We start from the raw sequence: 12,025 nt of genomic DNA, 5'->3' as shown, positions 1-12,025 counted from the left end.
CAGCGCTGGGGGGGCTTGGTCGGATTTCCTGACTGAAAATATTGATACCCTTGACAGGAACAATATTTTATTGACTATAGAGCATTTTAAGGATGCATTTCTATATATGCGAGATGCGCAGAGGGATATTTGCATTCTGGCATCAAGAGTAGATGTGATGTCCATATCTGCCAGACGATGTTTATAGACACGACAGTGGTCACGTGATGCAGATTCCAGACGGCACATGGAAGTATTGCCGTATAAAGGGGCGGTCCATCGGACCTGGTGGCCATGGCAACAGCTGGAAAATCCACTTTTGTTACCCCAAGTCACATCTCAGCAGAAAAGGACACAGTCTTTTCAGTCTCAGTCCTTTCGTACCCATAAAGGCAGGCGGGCAAAAGGCCAGTCATATCTGCCCAGGGTTAGAGGAAAGGGAAGAAGACTGCAGCAGGCAGCCCATTCCCAGGAACAGAAGTCCTCCACAGCTTCTGCCAAGTCCGCAGCATGACGCTGGGGCCATACAAGCGGACTCAGGTGCGGTGGGGGGTCATCTCAAGAGTTTCAGCACGCAGTGGGCTCACTCGCAAGTGGACTCCTGGATCCTACACGTAGTATCCCAGGTGTACATTGGAAATTCGAGACGTCTTCCCCTCACAAGTTCCTGAAGTCTGCTTTACCAACGTCTCCCTCCGACAGGGAGGCAGTATTGGAAAAAAATTCACAGGCTGTATTCCCAGCAGGTGATAATCAAAGTACCCCTCCTACAACAAGGGACGGGGTATTATTCCACACTATATTGTGGTACTGAAGCCAAACGGCTCGGTGAGATCTAAAAGATTTGAACAATTACATACAAGGGTTCAAATCAAGATGGAGTCACTCAGAGCAGTGATAGCGAACCAGGACGATATGGTGTCACTGGATATCAGGGACGCTTACCTACATGTCCAAATTTTGCCCTTCTCACCAAGGGTATCTCAGGTTCGTGGTACAGAACTGTCACTATCAGTTCAGACGCTGCCGTTTGGATTGTCCGGCACCCCGGGTCTTTACCATGGTAATGGCCGAAATGATGATTCTTCCTAAAAGAAATATGGACGCTTTCCTGATAAGGGCAAGGTCCAGAGAACAGTTGGCGGTCGGAGTAGCACTATCTCAAGTAGTTCTACGACAGCACGAGTGGATTCTAAATATTCCAAAATCGCAGCTTTTTCCGACGACACGTCTAATGTTCCTAGGAATGATTCTGGACACAGTCCAGAAAAGGATGTTTTCTCCCGGAGAAGAAGACCAGGGAGTTATCCGAGCTAGTCAGGAACCTCCTAAAACCAGGAAAAGTATCAGTGCATCATTGCACAAGGGTCCTGTGAAAAATGGTGGTTTCTTACAAAGCGATCCCATTCGGTAGATTTCACGCAAGAACCTTTCAGTGGAATCTGCTGGGAAAATGGTCCGGATCGCATCTTCAGATGCATCAGCGGACAACCCTGTCTCCAAGGACAAGGGTGTTTTCTTCTGCGGTGGCTGCAGAGTGCTCATCTATGAAAGGGCCGCAGATTCGACATTCAGGACTGGGTCCTGGTGACCACGGATGCCAGCCTGAGTGGCTGGGGAGCAGTCACACAAGGAAAAAATTTCCAGGGAGTATGATCAAGTCTGGAGACTTCTCTCCACATAAATATACTGGAGCTAAGGGCAATTTACAAGGCTCTAAGCTTAGCAAGACCTCTGCTTCAAGGTCAGCCGGTATTGATCCAGTGGGACAACATCACGGCAGTCGCCCACGTAAACAGACAGGGCGGCACATGAAGCAGGAGGGAAATGGCAGAAACTGCAAGGATTCTTCGCTGGGCGAAAAATCATGTGATAACACTCTCAGCAGTGTTAATTCCGGGAGTGGAAAACTGGGAAGCAAACTTCCTCAGCAGGCATAACCTCCACCCGGGAGAGTGGGGACTTCAGCGGGAAGTCTTCCACATGATTGTAAACCGTTGGTAAAAACCAAAGGTGGACATGATGGCGTCCCGCCTGAACAAAAAAACTAGACAAATATTGCGCCAGGTCAAGGGACCCTCAGGCAATAGCGGTGGACGCTCTGGTAACACTGTGGGTGTACCAGTCAGGGTATGTGTTCCCTCCTATGCATCTCATACCAAAAGTACTGAGAATCATAAGAAGGAGATGAGTAAGAACGATACTCGTGGTTCCGGATGGGTCAAGAAGGACTTGGTACCCGGAACTTCAAGAGATGCTCACGGAAGAACCGTGGCCTCTACCTTTAAGAAAGGACCTGCTCCAGCAGGGGCCTTGTCTGTTCCAAGACTTACCGCGGCTGCGTTTGACGGCATGGCAGTTGAACGCCGGATCCTGAAAGGGCATTCCAGATGAAGTCATCCCTACCCTGGTCGAAGCCAGGAAGGATGTAACCGAAAAACATTTTCACCGCATTTGGCGAAAATATGTTGCGTGGTGTGAGGCCAAGAAGGTCCCTACAGAGGAATTCCAACTGGGTCGTTTCCTACATTTCCTGAAAACAGGACTGTCTATGGGCCTAAAATTAGGGTCCATTAAGGTTCAAATTTCGACCCTGTCAAATTTCTTCCAGAAAGAACTGGCTTCAGTGCCTGAAGTTCAGACGTTTGTAAAAGGGGTACTGCATATACAGCCTCCTTTTGTGCCCCCAGTGGCACCTTGGGATCTCAATGTTGTTTTGAGTTTCCTAAAGTCACATTGGTGATCCACTCACCACTGTGGAATTAAAATATTTCACATGGAAGGTGAAGATTCTATTAGCCCTGGCTTCAGCCAGGCGTGTGTCAGAATGGGCGGCTTTATCATATAAAAGCCCTTACTTAATTTTTCATTCTGACAGGGCAGAATTGAGGACTCGTCCTCAATTTCTCCTTAAGGTGTTTTCTGTTTTTCATATGAACCAACCTATTGTGGTACCTGCGGCTACTAGGGACTTGGAGGACTCCAAGTTACTTGACGTTGTCAGGGCCCTGAAAATATATGTTTCCAGGACGACTGGAGTCAGAAAATCTGACTCGCTGTTTAGCCTGTATGCACCCAACAAGATGGGTGTTCCTGCTTCTAAGCAGACGATTGCTCGCTGGATTTGTAGTACAATTCAGCTTGCACATTCTGTGGCAGGCTTGCCACAGCCAAAATCAGTAAAAGCCCATTCCACAAGGAAGTGGGCTCATCTTGGGCGGCTGCCCGAGGGGTCTCGGCTTTACAACTTTGCCGAGCTGCTACTTGGTCAGGGGCACACCCTGACTGAGGAGGACCTGGAGTTCTCTCATTCGGTGCTGCAGAGTCATCTGCACTCTCCCGCCCGTTTGGGAGCTTTGGTATAATCCCCATGGTCCTGACGGAGTCCCCAGCATCCACTTAGGACGTTAGAGAAAATAAGAATTTACTTACCGATAATTCTATTTCTCGTAGTCCGTAGTGGATGCTGGGCGCCCATCCCAAGTGCGGATTGTCTGCAATACTTGTACATAGTTATTGTTACAAAAATCGGGTTATTCTTGTTGTGAGCCATCTTTTCAGAGGCTCCTTCGTTGTTATCATACTGTTAACTGGGTTCAGATCACAGGTTGTACGGTGTGATTGGTGTGGCTGGTATGAGTCTTACCCGGGATTCAATATCCTTCCTTATTATGCACGCTCGTCCGGGCACAGTATCCTAACTGAGGCTTGGAGGAGGGTCATAGGGGGAGGAGCCAGTGCACACCACCTGATCCTAAAGCTTTTATTATTGTGCCCTGTCTCCTGCGGAGCCGCTAAACCCCATGGTCCTGACGGAGTCCCCAGCATCCACTACGGACTACGAGAAATAGAATTATCGGTAAGTAAATTCTTATTTAGTGCAGGGTGTTTGCCCCTCATGAAACTGTTGAAGTGGGTACAAACATACATGTAGTTGCTTCATTGACTTGACATATTGGAAACTGAAACTTTTGTCTATAATGTGTTTTCTTGAACAAAGTCAGTTTTGCTTATTGTAAACAATTATAAGGCTATTACGGTACTTACGGTTACATATAATTTTATGTTTGTAAAATGCGTATGAAAAACATACATGTGATTGCAGATGATTAACTTGCATCAGAAAAACATGATCCAAACACCAGTGAGATTGTACCCCTAGGATATGTGTACACTGTTTGAATTCGTTTTTTTAATGTACTTTAAATGATGGGACCCTAAAAATCATTATTCCAAATGAGTCCGTATCACTTTGCTTATTTACATTCATTTAAAGGGTTGCAATGTGTCTGATAGTTACTGCTTGCTCCGCTTTTCAATGTATTTATAAATGATTTTTAAAATGCATATCTCATACACCAGTGGGCATGCAGCCTTCGTCATTCCACTGCAATTTAAGAATCAAGACATTTTAGGGGGGAATTCAATTGTTTGCTTCGGCGGCTGTCAGTCTCTGGCACACAATGGAGCAAGGCAATTGTTGCTCCATCAGGCGTGAACAGCTGCCAGCATTTCTGCTTGCAGCCAATGCCCCCCCCCCCCGTGTTGGTGAGCAGAATTGTGCGATATGTGACCCGTTTGGGCACCTAAACTGAATTTTTCATGTTGCACCCAGCACTTTAGTAAAGTTAGTTGCTGCTTTGCTTGGCTAAACCTGGCACTGCAGGGCGCAATCAGACTGATAGAAAAAAAAGAAAAATTTAATAACGTCTCCTGATCTCCCGTCACCGTCGGGTGCTTAAACAATTGAATTGCCCCCTTAAAGTGGTGTTAAGCTGAAATAGTTACAGAATTTATTTGAATTCTACATAAGGGGGCAACTGTCATATTTAAATCACCTATAAACCCCTGTTGACCGTTTGCTAGTACTTGGATTATAATACAGGGACTGATTTGTATTTGTACGTTATGCTGATGTTTTCACAATTGAGCGATTAACGGTAGACTGCGCATGCATGGCGATTGAATTGTGATTACGTTCGCAGTGAGGATTCATTAACAAGTGATTGACAGGGAGGTAACGGGCAGTGGTGGCAAAATGCGTGTATGTTGGGACCGTTTTCGGGGTGATCATATATGCAGGAAACACGTCTCAGTTGCGGCGGGGTTTCTGAGAGACCATAGACTCACTCAGACATGCAATGTTTCCTGCATCTGCGATGTTGCGGGCAGCTGCAAAGGCTCCAGCGGGCATTTCAGTACAAATCCCAGAGATTCTTACATTAGCATATTTTCGCAAATCCTCTGTGTCAAATCACATTTACAGCAGCATTAGTGTACCACTATGAATACGGCCCACTACCCCTTTCAATTGGAAGTAGATCATTGAAATTGTCTTGCTCGCACTGCAATGTAATTTGCTAAGTATCAGCGCTTTTAAACACTTTAAGCCAATAGTATCTAGCAAGTAAAATAATTTAAACAGCAACTTAATTGGCATAGTGATTTAGGAAAAAGGACAAAAGCTAGACATATCCTTTTAAAGTTTATAGATTAAACATTTGGTATCTATTCTGCCATTTTCACCTTTTCTTAGTTGGAGCTGCTATAATATCTGTGCTATGATTGTACTATTTCCCTTCCTCTGTAGATAGGTAATCCAAGTTTTCTAAGAAAGACATTGGGCAACGGCACACAGCTTTCAAAGTTTCTTTTTAAATGTGGGTGCAATGCTTTTTGGTTTGTGGCTGCCATGTCCCAATATATACAATTTACTTTGTGGAATGTATATTTGTTATTATTTCAAAACTTTGTACTGTGTTTCCTTCTATGTATTAGTCTTGCTGGCTGTCACATTCTGGATGAAACAAAAGCCTGGTCCATTTATCTGGCTTTCGGCATTGGCCATTATTGTGTTCCGATCGGAGCTGTGTATACTGATGGGACTCATGCTCCTGCTGAGTCTAATGAAGAGGAACATTTCCGTTTATGTGACCCTCTCACATGCAATCCCAGCTGGAATTGTATGGTTAAGTGAGTTTTTTGTTTTTTATCTCCACAACTTATATTTATTACAAATTATATGTTTAGAATGCAAATATTTCCAAATCCAATTTCTCTTACTTCCTAGAGGATGCTGGGGACTCCGTAAGGACCATGGGGTATAGACGGGCTCCGCAGGAGACATGGGCACCTATAAAGAACTTTTAGTATGGGTCTGCACTGGCTCCTCCCTCTATGCCCCTCCTCCAGACCTCAGTTAGATCTTGTGCCCAGAGGAGATAGGGTGCATTACAGGGAACTCTCCTGAGTTTTCTGTGTGAAAGAATTTTGTTAGGTTTTTTATTTTCAGGGAGCACTGCTGGCAACAGACTCCCTGCGTCGTGGGACTGAGGAGAGAGAAGCAGACCTACTTAAATGATAGGATCTGCCTCTACTGGACACCATTAGCTCCAGAGGGAGTCGGAACACAGGTCTCACCCTGGGGTTCGTCCCGCAGCCGCGCCGCCGTCCTCCTCGCAGAGCCGGAAGATAGAAGCCGGGTGAGTATGAGAAGAAAAGAAGACTTCAAGGCGGCAGAAGACCGCTGCGCGCTATTGCTCCAACACAACACACACAGGCACAGATGGGTGCAGGGCGCAGGGGGGGGCGCCCTGGGCAGCAATAAACCTCGTTTTTGGCACAAATATATATATTAGGGTGCGGAGGCAGCAAATAGACGATCCCCCGCCATTTTTATGATATTGAAGCGGGACCGAAGCCCGCCGCTGGAGCTTGATCCCTCAGCACTAACCAGCGCCATTTTCTCCACAGAAGCTGCAGAGAACGCTGGCTCCCCGGACTCCCCTGCTGAACGCATCAGAGGGCTGAAAAAAAGAGAGGGGGGGCACATTTCAAGCGCAGTGAGTGGTAATAGCATTGGCAATATATATATATATATATATATATATATATATATATATATATATATATAAGCGCTATCTGGGTTTTCCAGTGTCAGTTTAGCGCTGGGTGTGTGCTGGCATACTCTCTCCCTGTCTTTCCAAAGGGCCTGGTTGGGGAATTGTTCCCATTTAGTTATATCCCTGTGTGTTTGGGGGGTTGGTACGTGCGTGTCGGCATGTCTGAAGCGGAAGGCTTATCAAAGGAGGAGGTGGAGGAGATGAGTGGTGTGTCCCCGTCGGTAGTGCCGACTCAGGAATGGATGGATATGTGGCATATATGTTAAATACAAGTGTAGCATCATTGCATAAGAGGCTAGACAAAGCAGAATCCAGGGAAACTTCAGGGGGTCAATCCACGGATTGGACCGACTCACAGGGCCCGTCAGGGTCTCAAAAGCTTCCCTGGTCACAAATTGTGGACACAGATACCGACACGGACTCTGATTCCAGTGTCGACTATGATGATGCTAGATTGCACCCTAGGGTGGCAAAAACTATTCAGTATATGATTATTGCAATTAAAGATGTTTTGCATATCGCACACGACCCCTCTGTTCCCGACACAGGGGGGCGCATGTATAAGGAAAAGAAACCTGTGGTAAACTTTCCTCCATCTCATGAACTTAATGAGTTATTTGAAAAAGCTTGGGAATCTCCAGATAAGAGACTGCAGATTCCCAAAAGGGTTCTTATGGCGTACCCTTTCCCTACACAGGACAGGGCATGTTGGGAATCCTCTCCCATAGTGGACAAGGCTCTAACACGCCTGTCCAAGAAGGTGGCGCTGCCGTCTCCAGATACAGCGGCCCTCAAGGACCCTGCGGACCGCAGGCAGGAGACGACATTAAAGTCTATTTATACACATACTGGTACTTTACTTAGACCGGCAATTGCGTCGGCATGGGTATGTAGTGCGGTTGCAGCTTGGGCAGATACCCTGTCAGCTGACCTTGATACCCTAGATAGGGATACTATTTTGCTAACTTTAGCACATATTAAAGACGCAGTCTTATATATGAGAGACGCTCAAAGAGACATTGGATTGTTGGGTTCCAGAGCCAATGCCATGGCTATTTCAGCGAGACGATCCTTATGGACCCGCCAATGGACGGGTGATGCGGATTCAAAAAAGCATATGGAGGTTTTACCCTATAAGGGTGATGTGTTGTTTGGGGATGGGCTCGCGGATCTGGTTTCCACAGCTACCGCAGGTAAATCTACCTTTTTACCTTTTGTTCCCCAACAGCAAAAAAAAACTCCACAGTATCAGATGCAGTCCTTTCGGTCGCAGAAGCCCAGAAGAGGTCGGGGCTCCTCCTTCCTTGCCAGAGGTAAGGGAAAAGGATACCTGCCGCAGCGGGTTCCCAGGAACAGAAGTTCTCTCCGGCTTCTACAAAATCCACCGCATGACGCTGGGGCTCCCCTGCGGGAGTCCGCACCGGTGGGGGCACGCCTTCAGCCAGGTCTGGGTTCGGTCAGACGTAGATCCTTGGGCGATGGAGATAGTTTCCCAAGGCTACAAGCTGGAATTCGAAGAGGTGCCCCCACGCTGATTTTTCAAGTCGGCCTTACCAGCTTCTACCCCAGAGCGGGAAGTAGTGTTAGCTGCAATTCAAACGCTGTGTCAACAGCAAGTGATTATAGGGGTTCCCCTGAGCCAACAGGGAAAAGAGTACTATTCGACCCTCTTTGTGGTCCCGAAGCCGGATGGTTCGGTCAGGCCCATTTTAAATCTAAAATCCCTAAATCTGTACTTGAAACGTTTCAAATTCAAGATGGAATTACTCCGAGCGGTAATAGTCAGCCTGGAAGGGGGAGATTTTATGGTGTCACTGGACATAAAGGATGCTTACCTTCATGTCCCCATATATCCCGCTCATCAGGAGTACCTGAGATTCGCGGTACAGGATTGTCATTTCTAGTTTCAGACGTTGCCGTTTGGGCTTTCAACGGCCCCGAGGATTTTCACCAAGATAATGACGGAAATGATGGTGATCCTGCGCAGGCAAGGAGTCACAATTATCCCATACTTGGACGATCTCCTGATAAAGGCGAGATCAAAAGATCGATAACTGAAGAACGTGTCACTCTCTCTGAGAGTGCTTCAGCAACATGGTTGGATTCTCAATCTGCCAAAGTCACAGTTGGTTCCAACAACTCAACTACCGTTCCTAGGCATGATACTAGACACGGAACGAAAGAAGGTTTTTCTCCCGTTGGAAAAAGCCCAGGACCTCCAGAACATGGTCAGAGACCTGCTAAAGCCAAAAAGAGTGTCAGTTCATCAATGCACTCGAGTTCTGGGGAAAATGGTGGCAGCCTACGAGGCCATTCCCTTCGGCAGGTTCCATGCGAGGACGTTTCAATGGGACCTTCTAGACAAGTGGTCCGAGTCACATCTACAAATACATCAGAAAATAACACTGTCCCCAAGGGCCAGGGTGTCTCTCCTATGGTGGTTGCAAAGTGCTCACCTTCTAGAGGGTCGCAGGTTCGGCATTCAGGACTGGGTTCTGGTAACCACGGACGCGAGCCTCCGAGGATGGGGAGCAGTCACCCAAGGAAGAAACTTTCAAGGACTATGGTCAAGCCAGGAGGCCTGTCTGCACATCAACGTGCTAGAATTAAGGGCCATATACAACGGCTGTCGACAAGCGGAGGGTCTTCTTCGCAACCTACCGGTTCTGATTCAATCAGATAATGTCACAGCCGTGACTCATATGAACCGCCAAGGCGGGATAAGGAGCAGAGTCGCGATGGCGGAAGCCACCAGGATTCTTCACTGGGCGGAAAATCATGTAAGCGCTCTGTCAGCTGTCTTCATTCCAGGAGTGGACAACTGGGACTTCCTCAGCAGACACGATCTCAATCCAGGAGAGTGGGGACTTCATCAAGAAGTCTCTGCAGAGATAACGGGTCTCTGGGGAGTTCCTCAAATAGACATGATGGCGTCACGCCTCAACAAGAAACTTCGGAGGTACTGTGCCAGGTCCCGGGACCCTCAGGCAATAGCAGTAGACGCTCTGGTAACGCCATGGGTGTTCCAGTCGGTCTATGTGTTTCCTCCTCTGCCTCTCATCACAAAGGTGTTGAAGATCATAAGACGGAAAAGAGTACAGACAATACTGATTGTTCCAGACTGGCCTCGAAGGGCCTGGTACTCGGATCTTCAGGAGATGCTCGCAGAAGATCCTTGGCCTCTTCCGCTAAGGGAGGACCTGTTACAGCAGGGCCCCTGCACGTTCCAAGACTTATCGCGGTTACGTTTGACGGCATGGCGGTTGAACGCTGAATCCTAGCTGAGAAGGGTATTCCGGAGGAGGTCATACCTACTGTAATAAAGGCTAGGAAGGAGGTGACGGCGAAACATTATCACGTATCTGGAGGAAGTATGTATCTTGGTGTGAAGCCAAGAATGCTCCTACGGAGGATTTCCACCTGGGCCGTTTTCTCCACTTTCTACAGACAGGATTGGATATGGGCCTGAAGTTAGGCTCTGTTAAGGTTCAGATTTCGGCCTTATCAATATTCTTTCAGAAGGAATTAGCTTCTCTTCCAGAAGTCCAGACTTTTGTGAAGGGAGTGCTACACATCCAGCCTCCTTTTGTGGCCCCAGTGGCGCCATGGGACCTGAACGTGGTGTTCCAGTTCCTTAAGTCACACTGGTTTGAACCCCTTAATACGGTTGAGTTGAAATTTCTCACCTGGAAGGTGGTCATGTTATTGGCCTTAGCTTCGGCAAGGCGGGTGTCTGAATTGGTGGCATTGTCTCACAAGAGCCCCTACTTGATTTTTCATGTGGATAGAGCAGAATTGAGGACTCGTCCCCAGTTTTTACCTAAGGTGGTATCTTCTTTTCATATAAACCAACCTATCGTGGTGCCTGTGGCTACGAGTGACTTGGAGGATTCCATGTCCCTGGATGTAGTCAGGGCCTTAAAGATTTATGTAGCCAGGACGGCTAGAATTAGGAAAACAGAGGCTCTGTTTGTCCTGTATGCAGCCAACAAGATTGGCGCGCCTGCTTCAAAGCAGACTATTGCTCACTGGATCTGTAATACGATTCAGCAGGCTTATGTTACGGCTGGATTGCCGTTACCACATTCAGTAAAGGCCCATTCCACTAGGAACGTGGGCTCTTGGGCGGCTGCCCGAGGCGTCTCGGCATTACAGCTTTGCCGAGCGGCAACTTGGTCGGGTTCAAACACTTTTGCTAAATTCTACAAGTTTGATACCCTGGTTGATGAGGACCTAGCACTTGCTCAGTCGGTGCTACAGAGTCATCCGCACTCTCCCGCCCCGATTGGGACCTTTGGTATAAACCCCATGGTCCTTACGGAGTCCCCAGCATCCTCTAGGACGTAAGAGAACATAAGATTTTAAACCTACCGTTAAATATTTTTCTCCTAGTCCGTAGAGGATGCTGGGCGCCGTCCCAGTGCGGAAGATCTGCAAGACTTGTATATAGTTATTGCTTACATAAGGGTTATGTTACAGTTGGAATCGGTCTTGGACCGGTGCTGTTGTTTGTTCATACTGTTAACTGGCTTTGGGTATGCCAGGTTATATGGTATGACTGGTGTGGGCTGGTATGATTGCCCTTAGATTACCAAAATCCTTTCCTCGTATTGTCCATCTTCTCTGGGCACAGTTCTCTAACTGAGGTCTGGAGGAGGGGCATAGAGGGAGGAGCCAGTGCACACCCATACTAAAAGTTCTTTATAGGTGCCCATGTCTCCTGCGGAGCCCGTCTATACCCCATGGTCCTTACAGAGTCCCCAGCATCCTCTACAGACTAGGAGAAAAAGATTTACCGGTAGGTTTAAAATCTTATTATTTTATTAAAGAAAAATTGTAAAGGGAGTATATTATTTACTTATTTTTATTCCTTTAGAATAAAGGAGAAACTAACCGAAATAGGTAGAAAATACTTCCCTCAATACATCACTTGATAATTTGCGAATGTGTCTCAAGTCGATTCAACATATATAGCGCACCCTCCAACAAACACCAAAAGATGCCAAATCCCGCTTCCGGTCACTATGGGCCACACACAGTAGATGACATCATATCTCACAATCTTGCTCCCTGCCACTGCCGGACACTCACTGACCGCAGCTCTTCCCGACTCCTTCCGCTGCCTCCTGCGTGTGTATGAGCGA

The 12,025-nt window shown here is 47.3% G+C and overlaps 1 protein-coding gene across 1 annotated transcript in view; it reads left to right on the top strand.

The window, feature by feature from the left end:
- The window catches only part of ALG12 (ALG12 alpha-1,6-mannosyltransferase), an 89,114-nt gene that overhangs the window by 6,590 nt on the left and 70,499 nt on the right, over nucleotides 1-12,025 (top strand). Inside the window, exon 4 of the mRNA XM_063927129.1 lies at nucleotides 5,758-5,952. Coding sequence (XP_063783199.1) covers nucleotides 5,758-5,952 — 195 coding nt within the window. The remainder of the gene's footprint in view (nucleotides 1-5,757; nucleotides 5,953-12,025) is intronic.

Source organism: Pseudophryne corroboree, chromosome 6, assembly GCF_028390025.1.
Source record: "Pseudophryne corroboree isolate aPseCor3 chromosome 6, aPseCor3.hap2, whole genome shotgun sequence".
In the NCBI taxonomy this organism is placed as follows: Eukaryota; Metazoa; Chordata; class Amphibia; order Anura; family Myobatrachidae; genus Pseudophryne; species Pseudophryne corroboree.
The sequence above is the reverse complement of the archived record's forward strand: the minus strand, read 5'-3'. Positions and strand labels throughout refer to the sequence as shown.